This window comes from Pelophylax lessonae, assembly GCF_965119305.1.
Source record: "Pelophylax lessonae genome assembly, chromosome: 7".
Taxonomy (NCBI): Eukaryota; Metazoa; Chordata; class Amphibia; order Anura; family Ranidae; genus Pelophylax; species Pelophylax lessonae.
In genome coordinates this window covers 148,860,867-148,886,913 of record NC_138774.1, presented here as the reverse complement: position 1 = coordinate 148,886,913, position 26,047 = coordinate 148,860,867, and the positions used below count along the sequence as shown (strand labels likewise).

At 43.7% G+C, this 26,047-nt stretch overlaps 1 protein-coding gene across 1 annotated transcript in view; it reads right to left on the bottom strand.

Annotated features, from left to right (window-relative positions):
• Positions 1–10,982: 10,982 nt before the first annotated feature.
• The window catches only part of UBE2A (ubiquitin conjugating enzyme E2 A), a 36,148-nt gene continuing 21,083 nt past the window's right edge, over positions 10,983–26,047 (bottom strand). Inside the window, exons 4-6 of the mRNA XM_082263437.1 lie at positions 14,989–15,078; positions 11,683–11,771; positions 10,983–11,589 (exon numbers count right to left, since the gene is read on the bottom strand). Coding sequence (XP_082119563.1) covers positions 11,461–11,589; positions 11,683–11,771; positions 14,989–15,078 — 308 coding nt within the window. The 3' untranslated portion in view covers positions 10,983–11,460. The remainder of the gene's footprint in view (positions 11,590–11,682; positions 11,772–14,988; positions 15,079–26,047) is intronic.

Below are 26,047 nucleotides of genomic sequence, written 5' to 3'. Positions count from 1 at the left end.
TCTTTGGTGGTAATTTGAATCTCATCATGTTTCCTCCCTGACAGCTAGTAGCTCAGCTACATTGTGTTGTGTAATAAGCCCCGCTTCACTAATGCGGTGTGGGAAGTGGAACTGTATGGATTACTGTGCGGTTTCCCACACCTTATCAGAATGAATCACACTCTTAGGCAGTTCAGCTCTTCTTATACTATTGTAAAAGGATTGCTGCGCTTAATGAGGATAACACACTAGATTAAATAAAACAATCAATACAGCTGCCAACACCTGATCCTGAATCAGAGAAACCAGATCTAAAGAAAATAGTACAAAGTGAATGGTGTAGCGCTATAAACTTTCAATATAAATGGATATTGAGTCCATCAGTCCATGATATGATCATGCAAGACAACATAATTCATATTAATAATAATAGAGAGATTCCACAAAAATTGTGCTGTGTAGTCCCAGATGCAAACATGCAAGTAATCCACAGTCAGAAGCCAAGTGTAAAGACAGCCGCCACCATAAGAAATGAATTGGCCTCTTACCAAAACACCATGATCCTTATTACAGGGATCATAGTGAGTGGAAGGTCAAGCCCAGATCTGCACTAAAAGAGGTCTCACTTCAGCTCCTTCCTCGATCGTACCCCCTCCTCTCAGGGATAAGTCATATGGAGAGAAAGGACAGCTCCCATAGCGTAATACTGTCAAATGGCTTTATTGTGTATTACAACGACAATTGGCAACTTACATTTAGCTGGAAAGGCAAGGCATGTAATGTGGAGTCTCCTAAACCCGGTATCCCACCAGGAAAATGGCCGCTGCGTCCCCCGTCGGTAGCAGCCTGACGTGCCGCAAGCTCCTCCTACGCGTTTCGTCACACGTCTGATGTGTGGCTTGCGGCAGATACGAGCATTATATAGGCTGTGGGGCGGACGGACGGAGCTCGATGGTTATAATCTGGATCCAGGAAGTAAAACCACTTGCGTACCAACCCCCGGAAACGGACACCATCGAGAAACAGGAAATGGACGTCTGCTTACTCAAAATGCAAGGTCCACTAGTAGCATCCAGATATATATAATTAAAATTATTGGTTTAAGAATAGCAATATAAGCTTTTAAAATTGAGACCAAATGATGGTGCAATAGAATCTAAGACCCCCTATGCCAAGGCAGAAGACGAAATGGAAAAATATTGTAAAGCCCCACCTCTGCCTCTCACTGAGGACCCTTTGAAATGGTGGCGTGAGCATGAGGTCATATTTCCCCTCCTCTCTCAGCTGTCAAATCAATACTTGTGTATCCCAGGTACAAGTGTATCTGCAGAGCGGGTTTTCTCTACTGCAGGAGATGTGATAACTGCAAAAAGAAGCACCCTCAAACCAGAGCATGTGGATCAGCTTGTGTTCTTACAGAAAAACCTACATGTTCCCAAATGCTAAGCACTGCAGTAATTACTAATTCATATTTTTAATGAATTAGTAATTACTAGGGATGCACCGAAATTTCGGCCACCGATGGAGAGATAGCTATACAGATAGATGGAGAGACAGATATACAGACAGATATACAGATAGATGGAGAGATAGCTATACAGATAGATGGAGAGATAGCTATACAGATAGATGGAGAGACAGATATACAGACAGATATACAGATAGATGGAGAGATAGCTATACAGATAGATAGAGAGATAGATATACAGACAGATATACAGATAGATATACAGATAGATAGATAGATGGAGATATAGATAGATAGATGGAGATATAGATAGATAGAAATACATACACGGGCATAGCAGCATATATATATATATATATAGATGCACAGGCATAGCAGCCCACATTACATTAGTATATAGCCATCAAGCAGTAGCTCCGATCCGATGGCCTGGTCATTAAGGGGGCAAATCCTTGCGGCCCAGACGTCGTTAAACCTGCAGGAGGAGCGGTGTTTTTATTTGTAAATTACTTTACTATTGCTTTAGGCCTGGTTCACATGTATGCGGGTTAGCGGTTCACATGTATGTGGGTTGGCGGCCCATATTTGCACAGGGATAGGGATAGCAGCCCATTGATTTGAATGGGGTTGGGCTGCTATGCCTGCGTTTTCAGCTGAAAAAAAGCCGCATGCAGAATTTTAAAAAATTACAGTGGCCGTGAACCCCATCCTGCTTTTGCACCATGCGACTTACTTGCAGTTCCTGCACACGCAAACTGTGTTTTTAAATGCTGGGCCCATGTATTTAAAAACGCAGAAAGCTTGCCAGAGCAGGAACTGCAGGTAAGTCGCATGGTGCAGAAGTATGATGGATTTCAAGGCCACTGCATTTTTTTAAAATGCTGCATGCACCTTTTTTCTGCGTAAAATGAGGGCATAGCAGCCCATTCAAATCAATGGGCTGCTATGCCTGTGCAAATGTGGGCCGCCAACCCGCATACATGTGAACCGCCAACCCGCATACATGTGAACCAGGCCTAAAGCATGTGAAAAGTAATGTACAAATAAAAACACTGGTCCTCCTGCAGGTTTAACCACTTCTGGGCCGCAAGGATTTAGCCCCTAATGACCAGGCCATCGGATCAGAGCGCCAGGACCAGTCATCACCAGGTAGGCCAGACACTGCTTGATGGCTTATTTTAGGCCTGGTTCACAGAGTCTGTACTGACTGACTATATAATAATGTGCAAAAGTGAACCAAAGTCCCTAAATTCAGCAATGAAATTGAAGTGAGGTAGAAATTTAAGTTTAATAATTAAATACCGTGATAATACCGTATACCGTGGCAAAACCCTAATCAATTAATCGCAGCATGGAAATCTGATATCGTCACATGCCTAAGTGCAACTAGTAGCAGTGCAACCAGTGTTAATTAACACTGATACTGGTTGCACTAATGCAGCACAAAGGGGTTAATTAACTGCCACTGGTTGGTCATTAATGCAGCAGTGACAATACATTAACCCCCTCATGCTGCATAATACAAATACCATTGGTAATTAAAGCGGTTGTAAACCCTATGAAAAAAAAAAATAAAAAAAAAAAACCTGCAAGACAAAGGCATAATGAGCTAGTATGCATCGCATACTAGCCCATTATGTTTAACTTACCTTAAAACGAAGCCCCGACACGGACCCCCGGACATCGATGCAGGCGCTGCCATGATCCCTCGTCGTCTCTTCCGGGTTCGGCGGCTCCGGCGCGCTGATTGGCCGGAAGAGACGGCTCCAGCGCGCTGATTGGCCGGAGCCGCGATGACGTCACTCCCGCGCATGCGCGCGGGAGTGATTTTTTCCGGCAGGCTCCCGGCAAGTTAATTGAAGGTCCCCCCGGACCTTCAGAGCGCATGCCCCGCTCGCGCGAGCGGCTGCATGCACTGTAAATATCTCCTAAACCGTGCCGGTTTAGGAGATATTATTTGTACCTACAGGTAAGCCTTATTATAGGCTTACCTGTAGGTAAAAGTGTCAAAAAGCGGGATACAACCGCTTTAAATTAACCTCTTGCCAACCCATCACAGTACATATACTGTGACAGGGTGGCAGCAACAGGTGTACGTCGCTGCCTGTTTTTTTGCGTATGCCCCTGTTCCATCTATTTTAAAATTATTTGGGGGAAAAAGTCATTTTCGGTTTTCGGCCAATGGCATCCTGCATTTTCGGTTTTCGGCCCAAAATTTTCATTTCGGTGCATCCCTAGTAATTACTAATTCAGTCTGCCAGTCACGCCAGTGTTGTTTTATAGCTTTATAGCACTGATGGGGTTTTTTTTTTGAAGATTGTCCTGTCCAATGTCCATTGCCAATCCATAATCCGTTGTTTCACACTAAAAGTGTCTAGGGGTTCATTTAACCCTCAACCAAATAAATAATATTAAAGTGTATTTCCTTCTAGACAACTGACACCAAGCCACGGTGCCAGCATTATAGGAAGGAAAATCATTGAGAGAAATAAATCGTAAATTGAAGCTTAACCTTGAGTAAATCTTATCTTATTGGATCACAAATAATACACCAATTTTGGATACTTGTGTAATATTACTATATTTGTGAGTTTGTGAATGCGACCCCATAAGGATTTCCTCAAGTTTAAGCTTCAGTTGACGATTTATTCTCTCAAGGATTTTCCTTTCTCTAATGGTGGCTTGGCTAGCTTGGCTTCAGTTACAGGTGTAATTGACGGGGTAGAGTGCAGGTAACGTTTTCTTTCTGTAACGTGACTGACTGAGTGTCGTGACAACTCAAGAGCTTATAACGCAGCTCTAGCATTAACTCAACACACACACACACACACACAGTTGATGCTAGAGCTGCGTTATAAGCTCTTGAGTTGTTACGACACTTACACACACACTGTGTGTTTAGTTGACTGGCAATGGCAGTGGCAAACACAATCATCACAGTGAACCTGGAACATATTTTTTACACCTTTTCTGGCACTGGAGATGGAGAAAGGCTTGTTTTGAATGTTCATTCACGTTCGCACACTCAGTGTCTGTCTGTACTGTAGCAATAGCAAGTGTAGGGGTTCCCTCAACCAAACAAATACTAATACTAAAAGGTAAAAGTGTATCTAGACAACTAAAGGCAAGCCAGCCACGGTACAGGAAGGAACATCCTGGAAAGATTAAATCATACATTGAAGAGTAAAAACTTGATTAAATCTTTACTGGATCACAAAGCCCCGTACACACGATCAGATTATCGAACGATCTGTCGTCCGTTTTTTGTGGCATGCTAGTCTGATGTGGAAAGTGAAGAGGTTATTTTCATACGAGTTTTCCCGCACCACAGAATTCTACTTCAGAAGTGATGTCATGTGTTGGATTGCATTGTATGTGTTCTTTCGTCTCTGAGCATGCCTAGTCTTGCTCTTAAGATTTTTTTCTGTTGAAATCTGTACTAATGAGACAAAAATCGGACGTTGATTTGACTGACGACAAAAATTTTATAGCCTGCACATCAGGATTTTGTTAGCCGAAAAGTTGGAGTTGGCTGTCGAAAGCACCATACTAACAATCCGAAAATCGACAGATCAGTCATCGGACGAATTTTCCCTACAGATTTTCTTATCGTGTGTACGGGCCTTAATGGTGGCTTGGCTTCAGTTGGGTTTAATCGTGGTAGAGAGAGACTGTCTGCAGGACAGTTAACGTTTTCTGTAAAGTGACATAAGTGATAAGCTTATTATATATATATATATATATATATATGTATATAACTCCCCTCTAGCAGCCATCAACTCACTTGAGTTGACTGGCAGTTGCAGGGGCAAACAAACATCACGGTGAACATGGAAGTTATGCAGCAGTGCACTATTGCCAGGTTCACCTTGATGTTTGCTACTAGTCAGGAAGTGCTCTGTTTTGTAGAGCCTTGGTCCTCAACCCTGGTCCTCAGGGCCCACTAACAGGCCAGGTTTGCAAGATAACTGAAATACATCCCAGGTGATATAATTTGCTGCTCAGTGATTGCAGTACTCTAGTCTGCATCTCCCCAAGGTAATACTTAAAATCTGGCCTGTTAGTGGGCCCTGAGGACCGGAGTTGAGGACCACTGTTGTAGAGGACAGGTTATGGCACGCCTGGAATTTATTGCAAGGCATATATTCACATAAAGGATTTATATATAATGTTTTGTGGGAATTTATGATGACCATTTTGACAAGAATATTAGCTTGGCTGGCTGGCTTCTATCTTGGCTTTAAAGTACAACTATAGGCAAAACTTTTTTCATTTTGGATAGAGCAAGGGAAGGTTCTTTATTTATTACACCTGTAAGGTTTATTTTTGCCATGTTGCCCCCATTGTAGAAATTTACCCTCACTTTTTGTCATAAACTAAAAGTGAGAGGAAAATGGAAATCCAACAAAATTTGGGGATTTTTCATTTTACTTTCAATGATAATCATAAAAACACAGGACAAATAGAGAGGGTGAATCTCTCCAGCGTGGGACAACAGAGACAGCAATAAAACACTGACAGATGTTCTAATACAGCTATGTCCAAACTATGGCCCTCCAGCTGGCAGCTGTTCAGGAACTACAATTCCAATCATGCCTAGATATGTCTGACTGTGTGAATGTCATAGATGCCTCATGGGAATTGTAGTTCCTGAACAACTGGAGGGCCATAGTTTGGACACCCCTGTTCTAATACATCTCTTCTCCTCCACTCTATCCAAAATCAAAAATAAAAGTTTTGCCTTTAGTTGTACTTTAAAAGGTTTAGACCTTATATTAATATTTTCTTTTATGAAGCAGTAAACTGCACTACTACAGTTTGATGCCATACTAATTTTACTGTTACTTCTAGTAATAATAGTAATAGTGTTGTTGTCTGTCTCTGCTATGCTATTTTCAGACCTTCCTATATGTTTGCAGTGCAATTGCACTATGCAGGGCTTGCAGGCCATGCCAGGCTCCAGGGAAGTGTCCTTTAAAAGCAAATGAAAATAAAATGATTCTTTAATTTGTGACTGCTTGATTGTTTGTTTGATAAAGTTTTGAAAACCATTGGGCAGTGGGCTGGGCAGTAATCGTGATGCATCACGGAATCGAATCGTTGCCTTAATAATCAAATCGTGAGGCAAGTGAAGATGCGCAGCCCTAATATATATATATATATATATATATATATATATATATACATACACATACATATATATATATATATATATATATATATATACATACATACATACATACATACACACAGTATATAGTAATAGAGTGAGCGTTTTGATACCAGAAACAAATGCCATCTACTTACAGTGGATATGAAAATTCTACACACCCCTGCTAAAATGTCAGGTTTCTGTGATGTGTAAAAAAAAAAAAAAAAAAAACATTTCAGAACTTTAATGTGTCCTATAAACAGTAAAACTCAGTTGAACAAGCTGAAATCTTTTAGGTGGAGGGAAGTAAAAATAAAAAACTAAAATTATATGGTTGCATAAGTGTGCACACCCTAAACTAATAATTAGTTAAAGTACCTTTTCATTTTATTACAGTTATTGTCTTTTTGAGTATGAGTCTATCAGCATGGCATATCTTGACTTGGCAATGTTTTCCCACTCTTCTTTGCAAAAACATTCAAATCTGTCAGATTGCAAGGTCATCGCCTGTGCACAGTCCTCTTCCGATCACCCCACAGATTTTCAATCAGATTCAGGTCCGGGCTCTAGCTGGGCCATTCGAAAAATTTTTCTTCATAAACCATTCCTTTGTTGATTTGGATGTATGCTTTCGGTCATTGTCATGCTGAAAGATGAAGTTCCTCTTCATGTTCAGATTTCTAGCAGAAGCCTGAAGGTTTTGTGCCAATATTGACTGATTTTTGGAACTGTTCATAATTCCCTCTACCCTTAGTGCCGGTTCACACTGAAGTGGCACGACTTTCGGGGCGACCTGTGAAGTCACGTGCACCGCGACTTCGGCACGACTTGCACGGACTTCATAAAATTAATGTCTATGCAAGTCGCTCCAGGTCACCCCGAAGTAGTACAGGACCCTTTTTCTAAGTCGGAGCGACTTGTGTCACTCCTATTAGAACAGTTCCTGTACTACACTACGGGACGCAATGGTGCGTGACTTGTCAGGCTGACCAAGTCACCTGACAAGTCGTACTAGTGTGAATGAGGACTAAGGCCCCTGTTCCAACTGAAGAAAAAAAACAGCTCCAGAGCATTTACTGCCACCACGCTTCACTGTGGGTATGGTGTACTTTTGGTGATGTACAGTGTTTTTGCACCAAACATATCTTTTGAAATCATGGCCAAAAAGTTCAACCTTGGTTTTTTTCAGACCATAACACATTTTCCCACATGCTTTTGGGAGATTTCAGATGTGTTTTGTAAAATTTACCTGGGCTTGGATGTTTTTCTTCGTAAGAAAAAGCTTCCATCTTGCTACTCTACCCCATAGCCCAGACATATGAATACAGGAGATCACATGTACCACTAAGCCAGTACTTGCCCGGTATTCCTGCAGCTCCTTTAATGATGCTGTAGGCCTCTTGGCAACCTCCCTGACTAGTTTTCTTCTCATCAATTTTGGGGTGATGTCCAGTTCTTGATAATGTCACTGTTGTGCCATATTTTCTCCACTTGATGACGACTGTCTTCACCGTGTTCCATGGTATATCTAATGTCTTGGAATTCTTTTGTACCCTTCTCCTGACACCTTTTAACAATGAGATCCCTCTGATGCTTTGGAAGTTCTACAGACCATGGCTTTTGGCTGTAGGATGCGACTAAAATGTCAGGAAAGACCGACTGAACTTTATTTGGGGTTAATCAGAGGCACTTTAAAATGATGGCAGGTGTGTACAGACTGAGTTTGAATGTGATTGCTTAATTCTGAACACAGCTACATGCCCAGTTATAAGAGGGTGTGCACACTTATGCAACCACATTTTATTTTAACTTCCCCCCTAAAAGATTTTAGTTTGTTTTTTAAATTGAGTTGTACAATTTATAGGTCACATAAAGGTGAAAAAAGTTTTGAAATGATTTATCTTTGTCTCATTTTTTTTTACATCACAGAAACCTGACATTGTAACGGGGGTGTGTAGACTTTTTATATCGACTGTTTTCCCTGCTTCAGATTACATGGATGTCAGCAAGGAATCAAGTCTAGGAGCAAGAGCTGCTCAGCAATACCTTGCAGCTCTACTAACTCAGCACTGTGAAAACACACAAGTGAAGACAAAGTGGGCCTAGACAGACGTCCAGGTACAGGACTCCTCCTTTAGGTGTGATATTCAGAACTGACCTGCTTTGGCATGGTTTATGAGCAAAGGTTTCCAGCTGTAGTAATATTTAAAAAAAAAAAAAAAATGACATGTTGACTTTCCTGGTGATACCATGTAGAGTAATGCGGACCAACACCAGCAGATCACATGGCTGCCCAAATCATCACGAACGGTGGAAAATTTTGCATTTCATTTGGAAATCAAGGTCCCAGAGTCTGGAGAAGAGGACAGGCACAGGATGATTTGGGAAGCCATGTCATCTGCTGGTGTTGGTCCACTGTGTTTTATCAAATCAAAAGTCAGTACAGCCCGCTAAAAGGAAATTCTAGAGCACATCATGCTTCCCTATGCTGACCAGCTTTGGGGAGATGTGGATTTCAATTTCCAGCAGAACTTGGCACCTGCCCACACTACCAAAAGTACCAATACCTGGTTAATGATCATGGGATCCCTGGGCTTGGTTGGCCAGCTAACTCGTCTGACCTAAACCACATAGAGAATCTGTTGGGTATTGTCAAAAGGAAGATGGGAGACACCAGACCCAACAATACAGATGAGCTGAAGGCCACTATCAAAGAAACCTGGGCTTCCATAACACCTCAGCAGTGCCACAGGCTGATCGCCTCCATGCCACCCTGCACTGATGCAGTCAATCGTGCAAAAGGATCAAGTATTGAGCCATACTATATTGTACATGGACATACTTTTAAGTAAGCCAACATTTCTGTATTAAAACCCCCCCTTTTTTTTTGATTGGTCCCATGTTATATTCTAAGATACTGAATTTTGGGTTTTCACTAACTATAAGCCATAATCATCAAAATTAAAAGAAATAAATGCTTGAAATATATCACCGCGTGTAACGCATCTATATAAAACATAAGAGTTTCACTTAGAATTAAAGTACCGAAATGAATACATTTTTTGATGATATTCTAATTTTTTTTAAATGCACCTGTATGTTTGCTTTTCTCAATATCCCACACTTCTGCTTTAAAACTGGAAACACTTTTCCTTTTAATTTTCCACTGAAATCAAATGCATGCCAATGTTTGTTTTGTGCATTGATGTTCACAGAGTGTTAAAACAAAAATGTGCTTTTATTTTAGAAAGGAAAAATTGCATCAGCAAATAAATCCCCCGAAAAAGGTATTTGCAGCTCAAATACCTGGATTTGTTTCACTTTAGTCAGACCAGTAAACAAATATTGGTCGAGACAGTTGACATACTGTTCTTTGACAGCCTACAAACTAGTCACTGCTGGGGAATATTTAGGAAACACAAAGCCCATAAAAATATCGAAATAACCTCACCTTTCAGACGGGCTTGGAGAACGGCAACTCAATTTGAGCCAATTATTAGGGGCAACATTGTTTCCCAACTTTTGTGCACTTAGCTAACAGATGAAATATGCGCATCTCTCATCACAAACCTACTCATACACAGTTGTACTGCTTAGAAATTGGGGGGGGGGGTAGGTAGTCTAGTATGGAGTGCGCTTGGCAACAAACTGGCCCCTTTTGGACTACACTATCTCCGATATCTCATTTTTTCAAGGTATATTGTTGCATAGAGACGGATTGGTTGTTTTCTTTTATTTACAAGTTTAGATGATGTACAGTTTTACATGGGTTACTTGTACAAAAATGAAGCAGTGTCAGTGTAAGCTATGCAGATGGAACCAAACTGAACTTAGAGGCCTAAAGAAAAAAAGCACACAATTCAGATATTATGTTTATAAAGAGAAGTCAGTTAAATTGAAAGTAAAACATTTAGATTAGTCTAATGATTGGCTGAAATAAAATATGTCCCATAATTCAGGTGAAACTTTCAGTACAGTACAATAAAAAGATACCATACATTCTTGCCTTCAATATACCATAGTAAACTTGAGCAGAACCATCTTTCTTACAGTTTTTTGGTCTGGTAAATGCATCAAAACCCCATCTGGTTAGATGATTAGAACCCCTCAGCTTTTTATTTTAGCATGTGCCCCCTTAGGATGTTTCACCCTCACTTTCTGTCCCAGAGAAGACGAGAGGGACAGGAATCTGTCGCCTACATACATTTTACACATATCTCCAGTTGTAATGATAATACACTACATTTTTGGATTCCACCCTCCCTCTCTTCCAGCAACAAGCTTTATCGGTACAGAAAGTAAGAGTGAATATCACAGCCCAACAGACAGCAATAAAACTGAGACATTCTTGCCATTTCCCATGCTATTCAAGACCAAAAAGGTAGAATTTCTACTTTATATCTGACCAACTCATTTTTTTTGTCAACCTAACCTGCCAAAAACATCCTGTAAAACAAATAAAAATAAAAACCTGCTAAACATTTTCTATGCCAAACACCAGCACTGCTAACTTTATGTCCTTGAATGATGGTATGGATACAGCCTGTCTATCCTTTGCTCTTCAAGTAGACTGCAGATGACTCTCTCAACCTACAAACTGAACAATCATGGACCAGGAAGAACAAAAAAGGAAAAAAAGTTTTGCAAGTAACCCACGTATGGTACATTTGATTTTAACACAAATGCTTTCAGGTGTCCAAAAGGTGGGGACAAGCATCAGCTGGGGGCCAAGGAAAGTGGCGACAGCACAACAGCCATTTGCGGTCGATGTAAATGTAAAGGTTCTAGCAAGAGGAAGATCACCCAAACACTTCATATATATATTTTCCGCATGGTCAGTGTTCATATACAAGGCCAAGGGTCAACAGTCACGCCAGCTTTGTTCCACTATCGCAGAAACTCTTTTCTCATATTCTCGCTTGTTTTCCTGGTACAGCTGTGCTGCCTGGCTATTCGCCGGACTGTTTGGATTTGGTTCATCCAGCAGGGACTGTAAGCAGAAGAGAAATACCTGAAGCTGCATACTGTACATTAAAAAGGACAAGACAGTAAAATCAACTCAACTAGCTTTGACTGAACCTACCTGTATAGAGGTTAAAATAGAAGAAACGTCATACGTTGGACTCCAACGATTCTGAAGAATGTCCAAACATATACTGCCATCAGCATACACTAAAATACAAATGAAAAGGGTTTTTGATAACTACATTTTTTTTTCTTTCAATATTTTATGTATTTTGGACAGACACATAGCCAACACAAGTATAAAATGCCAGTAATTATCCATATTACATATACAAATAAGACAGGAGGAGAGACAGACAGCTCCCATTCTACAAAAGCAAAACAAAATTATGCCAACAAGATTGGGCCAGGCTTGACCTCAAGAAGGCCTACTTACCAAAGAAAGTATTTACATGTACACATTTAGGAAAGATCATATAGCTGGCAATATAACCAACCTAGAGAATATAAAAAAAGAGACACATTTGGCACCTTTTTGGGGGGGGGGGGGGGGGGGGAGCGGGTGCCTGGTTTTGACAAGTTCGGAAGTTGGAAGTTCGGCCCATCCACCTTCCCCCACAGCCTTCTGGGACCCGTGAAGTGTGACTGCAATCCAAAGAGCAGCTCTGTGCAGTAGGAAACCGGCTGTGAAGCTAAAAGGCTTCACTGCTGGTTTGCCTTGGTCAAGATGGCGGCGCCAGCACCCAATAGCCTTTTGAAGAACCAGCTTGGGTGAGGAAACCGATGGATCCCTGGACAGGAATGCGTCCTAATATTAAAAGTCAGCAGCTACAGTATTTTGTAGATGCTGACTTTTCATTTTTCTTGGGGAGGGGAGGGAAGCCTGGAGGTCCTCTAAGTTACTAATGAGCAGTGCATATATGTAGCCCAAGGTTAATAACTGCATTTTAAAAGTACAAAACGTTGCACTATAGTTTTTTTCTTTTTTACACAGTAGCTGTATTCAGATGCGTTTTGCTTTATGGACACTTTATTTACCCCTTCCTGTCACCCCCCTCCATCTCTTAATAGAAACGAAATACTGGGAGGCGGAGACGGGCATTCCGATCATGTGACCAGTGTGACTGGCCATCACAGCAATCACATGATTGGAAGCTTCCAATTGCAAGTATGCATGGGGAGCTTATCATGACATTTTACTTACGGTGCTGGGAGTGTGCTCTCAGCACAGAAAGGGCCTCCCTATATAAAACGCATATATGTGGAAGCTAAGCCCAACCACTCAGAGGCTGCATACAAGCTCACAGCTGGATAAAACAGGTTTAAGCCCAAATCCAGGCAAAATGTAAGCCCCCTTACCCAGTGAAGCAAGATATACTCCCTTAGGCCCCTTTCACACAGGCGGACCGTTCAGATCCGCCTGCCCGTTTTTTTGGCGGATCTGAACGGTCCCCCCATGCATTCCTATGGGGCATTGGATGTCAGCGGAGACATGTCCGCTGACATCCGACCCGATCCGTCAAATCTGGACGGATGAAAACCCTATTTTCCATCCGTCCAGCGGATCGGATGGGATCGGGTGAGAACGGACTGACGGTCCGTTGACATCCGATTTCCCCCATAAAGATGCATGGGGAACTGTCAGCTGTGTCTCCGCACACAGCGCGGAGACACAGCTGTCATCCTCCTGCTCAGCGGGGGATCGGCGGCTCGATCCCCCGCTTAGAAAAACGGACTCCGTCCAACGGACGGAGTGTGTGAAAGGAGCCTAATATCTGCCGTTCAGGTCCTCCACCTGTGCAGGGGACCGCTAACCCAGTCTCCCACAACCCCCTTAACACCGCCACTCCTCTTTGATCCTATGAGGATTCCAACGATGGACAACCAATAGGGAATGTCCAGGTCATGAAGGCAGTGAGGTGGACACCTGAAGAAAGACCCCATTGGATGTTAGAAAAAAAAAAAAAGGGGGGGGGGGCGTGGGAGGCCCAGGACTGCAGTATCACGTAACCTTAGCTTAAGTAAAAAAGGCTTTTATTTTATCCAGAGATCAGTTAGGCCTCATTCACACTGGCACTCATGTTAATTCTTCCCAGATAGCTTTTCTTGAGCTTAGAAAAGCTAAACATTTATGCTTTCCTGATCCCTTTTCCCTGCATTTAGATGTTCCTTTAAGACATGCTTATATAAAATGCAGTCATGATATTTTTAAATAAGGCACAAATGCATATGCAAGGAAAAATAATGTATTTTAAAAAGGTGCTTAGTTTACATAATTGCAGTGCTTTCATATGCGTTTACCCACCTCTTGACCCCTGTATAGACAAATGACAGCAAATGCGATCCCCCTCTTGTTCTTCTGGGCTGAATTCATAGAACCTCGCCCTGTCCAGGAGCACGGCAAACGTTAGCGTGCTGTGTCCTTGGGACACGGTATGACCCCGATCTTGGTAGAGAGCCAATGATGCGGAGCTTTACCCATGTGATCGGCTGTGTCCAATCACAGCCAATCACATGTAAACATGGAAGTGCCAGTAATCGGCTCTTCTCGCCTCACATTGACAGTGTGAGGAGAGGAGAGCAGATTAACGGCGTCTCCTCACACAGAAGACCTGTACAGATAATCAGGGCACTGATTATCAGTGCAGCCCCAACAGTGTCATTGTCATTGAAAATGTGACAGTGCTGAAAGCTGAAAATTGGCCTGGGCATGAAGGGGTGAAAGTGCCATGTAGGAAAGTGGTTAAAAAAGTAAACGCTGGATTTTTTTTTTTTACATAAACATGTATGCATTACATGCATTTGTGTGTGTTTAGAATGGCACACAGATTTGTTAGTGCCACTGTTAAGGAGGTCTTAGAGTAGAACATTTTTTAACACAGTCTGACTATCCCCTGTAATAAAAATTATATTCTTAAATTTTAAAACTATAAATACCACTACTTGTTACGAGAATCGTGTTCTTAAAAAAAAAAAATCATCATGGCTCCTAAAATAAAAATTGGATTATGGCTCATCTTCAATATTTTCCTTCATATTTTTATATTCACATTAAAAAAAGGGAAGTAAATTATATTTGTAGAACTTCCGCATTTACACAATTCTTGACATATTCATTTTCTTTGGACATTACATGCACTGGAAATAAAGAGACACTGTGACATTGACCCAAATGGGTTCTATTTTTTCTGATAGACTTTCACGGATTATGGATTTGGGCATTTACAGTACAGTACCACAAAAAGGAGTGTACAAATGTAAGATACCATACACAAAACGTAAGATACCATACACAAAACGACAAAAAAAAAAAAATAGAGTCTTGTTCTGAAACCATGTGATTTTGATGGAAATAACATTTGGCTTGAATATGTAGAGCTGGTCACAGTACAACTGTACAGCTGAATGTTACATCTTTACTTACCATTGGGGTGAAACATTTTAGATACAAATCGAACTGTAGGTGGTTTATTAGGATATTCTTCTGTAAATTCTATTGTGAGTTTAAATGTTCCTAAGAAGAAAGAAAAAAAAAAAAACAAACATGAAATACTTCTCCAATGCGATTTTCAAAACATCATAAAAATGCTGCCATGTTAGTTATTTCAGAGCTTAGCCCAAGCTGATAAAACCCAAGATAATGAGCCTATCTAACAGAGGTGAGCAAAGTATCAACTGCTAGCACGTATTGCTAAAAGCAATAAAGCATTGAATGTATATACAGTATCTCACAAACGCGAGTACACCCCTCACATTTTTGTAAATACAGTATATTATCTTTTCATGTGATAACACTGAAGAGATGACACTTTGCTACAATGTAAAGTAGTAAGTGTACAGCTTGTACAGCAGTGTACATTTGCTGTCCCCTCAAAATAACTCAAACACACAGCCATTAATGTCTAAATCATTGGCAACAAAAGTGAGTACACCCAAGTGAAAATGTCCAAATTGGGCCCAATTACCCATTTTCCCTCTCCGGTATCATGTGACTCAGTGTTACAAGGTCTCAGGTGTGAATGAGGAGCAGGTGTGATCACTCTCACTCTCTCATACTGGTCACTCAAAGTTCAACATGGCACCTTATGGCAAAGAACTCTGAGGATCTGAAAAAAGAATTGTTGCTCTGCATTAGATTGGCCCTAGGCTATAAGAAGATTGCCAAGACCCTGAAACTGAGCTGCAGCATGGTGGTCAAGACCATACAGTGGTTTCACAGGACAGGTTCCACCCAGAACAGGCCTTGCCATGGTCAACCAAATGAAGTTGAATGTACGTGCTCAGCATCATATCCAAAGGTTATCTTTGGGAAATAAGATGTATGAGTGCTGCCAGCATTGCTGCAGAGGTTGAAGGGGTGGGGGGTTAGCCTGTCAGTGCTCAGACCATACGTGGCACACTGCATCAAATTGGTCTGCATGGCTGTTGTTCCAGAAGGAAGCCTCTTCTAAAGATGATGCACACGAAAGCCCGCAAACAGTTTGCTGAAGACAAGCAGACTAAGGACATGGATTACTGGAACCATGTCCTGTGGTCTGATGAGACCAAGATAAACTTATTTGGTTCAGATGGTTTAAGCGTGTGTTCCAGCAACCTAGTGAGGAGTACAAAGACAAGTGTGTCTTGCCTACAGTCAAGCATGGTGGTGGGAGTGTCATGGTCTGGGGCTGCATTAGTGCTGCGGGCACTGGGGAGCTACAGTTCATTGAGGGAACCAGGAGTGCCAACATGTACTGTGACATACTGAGAGCATGATCCTCTCTCTTCAGAGAAATGGATTTTACAGTCAAAAATCCCATTTTCTCTTAAACACAGCTCCTAATTCTTCTTAACCATTGGGACGTCCCAAAGCAGTGGGAAAAAAATCAGAAAAAAATTCTCAAGGCTAATCATAGCCAACCAGGCAACAGAGCTCAAAACAAACTGGAGATCACCTGAAAAACAATACACCCTCAAAGAGGACCAGGTCCTCTAAACCGCAGCCAGCAAAACCTTGCGGCCAAAAGCAGCATCCGCAGATGCCAACACAACCACTTTACAAAAAAGTTTGTAAAAGTGTGCACCGACGACCAGGTGGCCGTCTTGCAAACCTGCGTCACTAACACTTGAAGACGGAAAGCCCAGGAGACTTGAAGTGCCCTAATAGAGTGCACCTAAACAGGGAAAGGAGGAACCCGACCCCTGATGCAATAGGCCTGAACCACCTTCTGATCCATCTGGAAATGGTCGCAGAAGAAGTGGACAACCCTTTGTGAAGTCCGACCATGAGCACAAAAAGAGTGACTTCCTAAAAGACTCGACCACATCCAAGACATGCAAGGCAATTTACTTCAGATGTTTAGGCCTGGGACACAGGGAAGGCAACACAATGTCTTCATTAAAATGACAGTCAGGGACCACCTTAGGAAAGAATGATGGACAGAGGCAAAGCACCACCTTATCCTTGTGAAGCACCAGAAGGTGGACGACAGGATAACGCTGTCAGTTCCGACACCCTTCATGCAGGGGTGATAGCCACCAAAGAAGGCCACCTTCTGGGGCAGTAGGGAGACCTCTCGTATATTTTCAGAGAGAAGCTTCAGTAGAGTTAAAAGCACCACATTAAGAATCCAGGGCGGCGACGGAGCCCGCGCTGAAGGAACAAAATGGTCAGACACTGAAGAAAAGTTACGCACTAGGGAGTGTGTGGCCAAAGGTGGTTGGAAAGGGACCGTCAAAACCCGAAACCTGGCCCTTAATGGTACTCAAGGCCAATTTTTGTTCAACCCCCGTTGAAGGAAGGTTAAAGAGCCGATCCATCGAGAAGGAGCGAACGTACAATGGTAGATCTTCCTAGAGGCAGATTTCCTAGCTTTTAACAGTGCAGAAATCACAGATTCAACAAACCTCCACCCTTCAGCACCTGGCTTTCAACACCCAAGCTGTTAAAGCCAGCAACTGTAAAACAGGATCAAGGAAGATTGGTCCTTGGGGCAGCAGATCCTCCTTGACAGGCGACTAGCTGGCCAGATCAACATACCAAGACCGGGTCAGTCTGAAACTACTAGAATGACTGGAATCCCTTCTGCCTGAATCCTACACAGGAGTCGTGGCAGCAGTTTGAGGACTGGAATGAATTAGCAGCCCACCTCAGAATGTCGGCTACTTACAGAGCCGCCAGGACACTTCATGTGCCCCCTTGGCGAGTGACAGACCACGGCCGTGGCACTGTCCGAATGAATTTGTATCGGACACCCCTGAAAACCCCAATGTCTGGAGATTTTCCTGACCAAGAAACACTCTGGCTGAGGCCGAGTCCAGAGAGTTAGACCCAGACAGGCCATTTTTTGTGAACAGAACCCAAGCAGACTTCTGAGTGTTCAAGATCCCACCAAACCCCTCAGAGTTCACAGAGAACTCCCCAGTAGTCCATCAGAGCAGTCTGAGACTCCGCTCGCAGAAGCTCGCCCAGGTACCGCAATCCCCCGCTGACTCAAACAATGCCAGCACCAGGGCCAACACTCTCTTTAAAGACCCGAGGTGCGGAGATGAGACCATAAGTCAGCGCCAAAACCTGAGAATGCTCCTCGTCCATGACAAAAAAAATGGAGGAAGCGCTGGCAACCAGCACATATTAGAATGTGCAGGTAGGCATCCTTGATGTCGATCGATGCGAGAAGAAATCCCCGATGTAGGGATGCCACTACAATGTGAATGGATTCCATGCGCACAAAGCAGCTTAGCGCCTCGAGATCCAGAATTGGACATACCTTGCCTTCGTTCCTGGGGACTGTAAAGAGGTTTGGCTAAAAAATTTTTGAAAATATTCTGAAGTCAGAACAGGAACAATCACCCACTTGAAATAAGTCTTGCACTGCCCCAAAAAGACTCTGTAAGTGATCTGGGGACAAAGTGCAGATTGGAAGCGAAAAATCCTTTCAGGACGACAAGACCAAACTTGATATTGTAGCCTGACTTATTAGACTTTTGATCCCTTGTCTTGAGATCCCGAGACACGAAGAGGCCGCTTAGGAGCCGAGGAGAATTGCCCAAGTCTACGACGGGGATCCTTGCCCTTGATAGCCTGCAGAAGAAGAGAACCCCCCCCCCCCTTAACGATGTTAACCAAGGAAGAAGCTCCAACCAGGCGACCCCCTAAAAGAGGAAAATCAGATAAGGCCTTTTGAGAAGCCTAGTCTGCAGACCGACATTTCAGTTAGACAATACGACGAAGGACCACTACTGATACAGACAGCCTAGAAATCAAAGGAGCCACATCCAAAGAGGCATCACAGACAAACTGTAGCCCCTGGACCAACCGGTCAGCCAGCTCTGCAAAGACAGGGGGAAGCTATTCTCCCTCCAGGTCCTGGCATAAAAGCTTAGCCCACTCGGTCAGATTTTGCGACACCAGGGCAATAGTAATTACCAGCTTAATTATCGAACCAGCCACAGCACACATATGGCGGGCCAGAGCATCCGCCCTCTTATTAGCTGGACCTGCACTGGTCGGGGATTCCCCAACCGAGATGAAGGTAACCCAATTTGACCTGGAAACTGGCGAGTCCACTACAGGTTGGACCGTCCGCCTTTTAAGCAATAAATCCTCATAAGGATACCGCAAGCAAAAAAAAAAAAAAAAAAACACTCCTAGCAACCACTGCGATTTGGACAACCCCGCCGTTTTGTGACAATGTTGTCAAGGTAATCAGAAAGAGGAACACCCTCCCCGCTTTGGAGGGCCTCCTGTGGGTGCCAAAGTGAACTGGTGCCTCCGACACAGGAACATTAAAAATAAAAAAAAAAAAAAAAAAAGAAGAGGGAAAAAAAAATTCCATTACAAATTAAAAAATTGCCAGGACCAGAGATCCCAGCAAGGAACTAGGTCCTTACTCCTGACTAGCAGAAAAAAAAAAAAAAGAAAACTGATTGCCTATAGCTGAGTGGGTGTATACCCAATGGAACTGCCCATAGACGTAGTCAAGCTTTTTCCTGCCTCGTGTATTACGCCTTTGGGGGCAGTATAACCCAATGGTTAAGAAGATTCAGGAGCTGTGTCCAAAAATGAACAAAAGAAACATTTTTATAATAAATTGGTGGCATGAGCATTTGGTTTTTTCCTGTCTTTTATATTTGCTGTAATGCTTATAGCAGCAGAAAATAAACAAGTTAGGTAGGTTTGCGTTAACTACTGCTCCTTCACACACCTGCCACTCTATTCAGTGTCAGGAGCCAAAGAAAAAAATACTAGATATGTCAAAGTATACAAAGCACTTAGCCATGTGACAGTGCTGTCACAGGGTAGTTTGTGGCCTTGTGTGAGCTACAACCCAAAGTTTTGTAGCCTAAATACGATTTATGTCCACCCCACAAAATGAATGAAGCAGCAGAGAACATGGACAAAGCACAGATTCACATTACATTAAACACTATAATAAATAACTCAATGTACATTTACCGAGAAGACAGGACACTTTACCTTTGAGGAAATATAGCAGGGCTTAACAAAAACACATTTTAGATTCTGCCTAAATCTAACAGACGCAGGATAAAGCGACAGCATTCTTGGGGGAATTCTAGGACTCTTAAAAAGCACTTTACAAGGTAGGTTATATTAGCCACAACAGCTATAAACTAGGAGGAAGAAACTAAGCTATGGTTAGAAGGTCAATATGCAGACCTCCCAAGTGAGTAATACAATCGAAGGTTACTATAGCAATACAAAAAGGAAGCACTGGAAAGAACAAATCCAATCAGGAAAGTGGAAACACGTCGATTTCAATTTTCAGTGCTTACCATTAATCAAGTGTTAGCTGAAATTATTATTAACTGGCAATAAGCAGCCATGATACATCATAAGAAACTCAGAAAGCCCAAGATGCAGAAAAATGTTTTTTTTTTTTCCCCCTCTTCAAAAAAAAAAAAAAAGAAGAAGGGTAAAACATTGCTATTTAGGCCCCGCGACCTCGGAGCGGACTTCATAACATTGAAGTCTATGACGGTCGCCCCAAAGAAGCTCCGGACCCTTTTTCTAAGTCGGAGCGACTTGTGTCGCTCCTATTTGAACGGGTCCGCAGCTTCCCTATGGAAGGCGACCTGTGAGGCGACCAGGTCGCCTCACAGGTCGCCCCAGTGTGAACGGGGACTTACACAAACCACTTAGCTCTATCTGTAACAGATTGTTGTCATATGAACCACACCTTGCAAAAACAAAAGCGTTGATATTAGGGGTGTTGAATTTAATCGTAGCATCGATGCATCGCGATTCAGCCACCCGCGATTCTGTATCGATGCTTGCAACAGACTTAATCGATGTGCTGATGACGTCATGAAGCGCCACCCCTCCCTCTCCACACAGCAATGGCTCTTCAAAATTTGTCTGTGGCAGGGATCGGCAAGGTGTCCGAGCGGTTATTGCAGGGTCCGCGGTGGCGGCGCAGTCAATGACAGTCACAGCTGACTTCCACCTCCCACACTGCTGCCCGCTGGTTGGTAGGACCGTGCCAGTGTCCTAGCCACTCAGGTGCACTAGTGCTCACTGCTCACGTTGTGCCCTGCGCATTGCTTGCCCCGGCCCCCAGGCCCTGAGTCCTTCAGAGCGGAGGACTCGGAGAAGGAGAACGCCCCCAATGGACTGGCCGAGGAGGTCCTGTCCGCCCTGCTTTCCGCTTGTACCGTGCACACTGCACCATATTCGCTACGAGTCCGAGCTCCAAATGCCCGACATCATGAGGCTCCTCACCCGGGACCTGTCCGAGCCCTACTCCATCTACACCTACCGCTACATAATCCACAACTGGCCGCAGCTCTGCTTCCTGGTAAGTCGTGGCACTACAGGGCCCAGCATTCCTCCTTACCAGGGCCTACTGTACTACAACTAGGGGGACTACAGAGCCCAGCATTCCTCCTTACCAGGGCCTACTGTACTACTAGGGGGACTACAGAACCCAGCATTCCTCCTTACCAGGGCCTGTTATACTACAACTAGGGGGACTACAGAGCCCAGCATTCCTCCTTACCAGGGCCTACGGTACTACAACTAGCATCAGGTAACTCTTCTAACCTGATGCCCGTGCCTGCTCAGCAGTGCGCAGCATGCCCCTAGCCCGCCCGGGTTCCAGCTTCTCATAAGAGACGTCACGTGAGTAAATCAACTCTTCATTCATTCTGCATTGTGAGTGTCCTCCTGTAACAGCGATTCCAGACTTTAAAATTGGAATGGATCATTAAATGAGAAGTGAGGGACCCTGCCTAGTGCCTTGTCTGCTCTAAAGGGAATATATGGAGGACCCTATGTGGCCTGCTCTAAAGGGGATCTATGAGGGGACCTGCGCTACTAAAGGGGGGGATCTATGGGGGGACCTGCTCTACTAAAGGGGGATCTATGGGGGGACCTGCTCTACTAAAGGGGGATCTATGGCGACCCTGCACTAAAGGGCAGGCCCAGGCTCCCCACATTGTAGGCAAAGTAATCGTGATGCATCGCGGAATCGAATCGTATCAAACCGTTGCCTTAATAATCGTAATCAAATCGTGAGGTAAGTGAAGATGCGCAGCCCTAGTTGATATGCAATGCCGTTACATCAATCATACAACACAGAAGTCCAGCTTTGTTTAAATGCTAATGATCTAAATCAAGCAGCCCACAGATACAGTACAGAAAAATGGCAACCGATGGCACACAGGACACCGATTCACTGTGACCAAAACTAAACCAGGCAATGTAAGATAAGGCCAACGCTTAGCCCATTCGGGGGCAAAACACAACTCAGGGACCTCTCCTGCGGGTGGAGAGAAGAACTGAAGCCATCCTAGGCTTCATGTACACTAAAGCTCCTAAAAACTTAAAAGCATAACTCCAGCTTTTCCTCCCCAAAACAGATGCATTGATCTGCCGATCAGCTGGCGTGACATCAACACTGCGCTTGCGCAGATTGGAGGCATCTGATGAGAAAAGCGCTGAGGCAGAATCTGACCGTCAGATTCTGTCTCGCTCTCTGCGCATGTGTGAGTCTTCACAGGTTGATTTCCCCCTGTGACGTCATCTGTGAAGTTTCACACAGGTGCAGAAAGACGGTCAGATTCTGCCTCCGCACTTTGGTGATCAGATAATGCCTCAAACAATCTGTGCATGACCAGTGTTGACGTCACCCTAGCTGAATGGCAGATCAGCTGGAGTGGCGTCACTACTGTGCAGATTGTCGGAGGCATTAGCTGACTATCTGCAGTAATCAACAGAACACTGGGTGGAGGGGGAAGGTAAAAAGTGGACACAAGTCAATTCTCCTCTCATTCTTGTTGTGACCCGGAAAAAGACATCTTTGACATCACTTCCAGGTCAGCCACTCAGTGTCCCCGGCTAGCATACGCGGGAAGTAAAGTCTTACATTTGCATTGCAAAACAATCAGTGGAGCCCAGAGGAGACATGCAGGGTCTTTTAGACGCTGCATGTCTCCTTAAAGCAGAGTTCTGGCCTTAAATACCTTTTTTTAACCAGTTCCCGCCCGCCCTATATGCGGGAAGGTGGTTGCATTATCCTAACCGGACGTCATATGACGATCGTTGATGCACTCTGACACACCGCATCTCTGATCTTGGTAAAGAGCCTACTAACGTAGGCTCTTTACCATGTGACCAGCTGTGTCCAATCACAGTTGGTCACATAGTACACAGGAAGAGCCATTGATCGGCTTTCCTTAGTTCGTGCCTGACAGGCACGAATAGAGGAGAGCCGATCTGCGGCTCTCCTGACAGGGGGGGGGGTCCGCACTGGTAATCAGAGCATTGATTACCAGTGCAGACACTTTGGGGGGGTGCCACTAGAACCACCAGGGAAGCCCACTGATGGCCCCAGGGATGCCCACCATGGCCACCAGGGATGCCCACCAGGGATGTAAATCAGGGCTCAGGGAGCCCACCAGTGCCCTCCCCATCAGCGCCCATTACTGCCCATCAGTGCCATCCCATCAGCGCAAGAAAAAAAAATTTTTTTTCAAACATTTCAGTCTTTTTTTTATTTGTTTAGCAAAAAAGTACAATCAAAAATGCCCTGAAAATAAGGCAAGGGACCCTCGACAAAAAATTTAGAATGCCCAATTGTTGATCAGCATAGCGAGCACTCCAGGAATCACTAATGTTGCAAAATAAGCCAGAACTCCGCTTTAAAGAGGACCTGTCACCTAAAAATCTTCACAAAGAGGGGACTTCTTTTTTGTCCCCTATGTGATGGGGGGGGGGGGGGGGTGGGGATTATAGGGTACTGAAGTTTGTTGCCATTTCACGGGTGTACACAAATTTAAGGTTTGACATGTTGGGTTTTCTTTTTACTCGGTGCAATCTCAGCTTCTATATTTTACCAAAATATGGGTAGTTTATTGTGTTTCTTTGCCCAAAAATACACTTGTGTGCTTTTTACAGAAATTTTGCATTTCCTAGACCTTTGCGGTAATCTCCATTTTATTCTCTAGGGTGTCGGCTTTCAGAAAACATACATTTAGGGGTTTTATGTAATCTGCAGGCCTAAAATAGATTTTTTTAACCACTTCCGGATCGCACACCATGTTGGTACTGTGACATTAAATACCAGGGTTATGGCAACAGCTAGCTGCCATAACCCTGGTATTTTTATTTATATACAGCCCTGGTTTATTTATATACAGCTGGTGACCCAAAATCTGATAAAAGTGGTCCCAGTGGCAGATTCGCCACGGGATCACTCTATGGGCAGCGGGAGAAGCGTAACTTTACAGCATGACATGTTAGGTATAAAATTTACTCTGCATAACCTCATCTTTTATATTTTACAAAAAAAAAAAAAACTGTTCTAACTGTACAGTTTTTTTTTTTAACCATTGGGTTATACTTCCTAGACAAAAAAAAAAAAAAAAAAAAAAAAAAAAAAAGGAGTCTGGCTACCCAAGGGGTATATACTCCTCTCTGCTAAAGGTTATACAGTTTTGTTAAAAGCAGTGTAAGAAGAAAGCCAACTCCACAGTGGGGTGGGTGCTGTGTCCGTCAATGAACGTCAGAGAAATGGATATTACGGCAAGTCAAAATCCCATTTTCACTTTTGTTCATTGACATAGGCCCTGATCTTCTTAACCATTGGACGCCCCACAGCAGTATTAAACCGGAGGGGTGGGAACAGCGAAAAAAATTCCCAAGGCTAACTATAGCCAACCAGGTAAACAGGAGCTCAACCAAAACAACTGAAGCTCACGTGAAAAAAACAAACATACGCCCTCAAAGACGACCAGATCCTCGAAACAGTGGCCTGCAAAATCCTTGCGGCCAAAGGAAGCATCCGCACATGCCAACACATCCATTTAATCAATCTATAAAAAAAAAAAAAAAAAAAAAGCGTGATGACGGAAAGCCCAGGAGGCACTGAGCGCCCAAGTAGAATGTGCCTTGACAGGGAAAGGAGGAAACCGACCCGGGATTGAAGAGAGACCTAAACCACAGTCTGTCTGATCCATCTGGAAAGGGACAACCCTTTCCGAGGCTAATCTGTGAGCACAAATAGTGAGTCCAACTTCCTAAGACTCCATAGCTGCCAGGTACACCCTAATTGCCTGGTCCACATCAAAGGCATGCAAAGCAATTTCCCTCTGAGGTGTTGGCCTTGGACACAAGGAAGGCAACACAATGTCTTCATTCAAATGAAAAAAAACAGAGAGAACCTGAGCAAGGAACGGCAGACAGGGGCGAAGAACCACATAATCACAGTGAACCACCAGTGAGGTGAACAACAGGATAACGCCACCAATTCCGGCACCCTGTGCAAAAAGGTGAGAAGAAAAAAAAAAAAAGACCACCTTCTGGGACAGCGTAAACAGGAGAATCCTCCGAAGATTCTCAAAAAAAGAGGCTTCTGGAGGACAGATCACCAAATTGAGGTCCCAAGGCAGCAACAGAGACCGCACTGGAGGTGTCAAGTGCTTAACTCCCTGAAGAAAAGTACACACCAGGGAGTATGTGGCCAAAATAATTTGAATATGTTGAAATAAGACCGCTAAGAGCGACACCTGACCCTTGATAGTAGTCAAGGTTAATTTCTGCTCAACCCCCGTTGAAGGAAGGTCAAGAGCCAAGCCACTGAACAAGAGCAAGGATGACCCCCAAGAGACTCACACCACGCATTGTACGTCTTCTATGTATGACGGTAGATCTTCCTAGAAGTAGGTTTCGTAGCTTTTTACAGAGTTGGAAACACTGACTCACGACTGTAAAGAGGATGGAAGATTGGTCCTTGGGACAGCAAATCCTCCCTGAGAGAAAGCTTCCAAGGAATGTCGGCGACCAGCCCCACCAGATCCACATACCAAGCCTGGCGAGGCCAGTCCGGGGCCACTAAGATGATCGGAATTCCCTCTGCCTCGATCCTGCGTAGAAGTCTTGGCAGAAGCTTGAGAGGAGGGAAGGCATAAATCAGACGATACTGACCCCATGGGGCAACCAGCGCATCTGTGGCATCCCCCAGAGGATTCCTTAACCGAGCTAC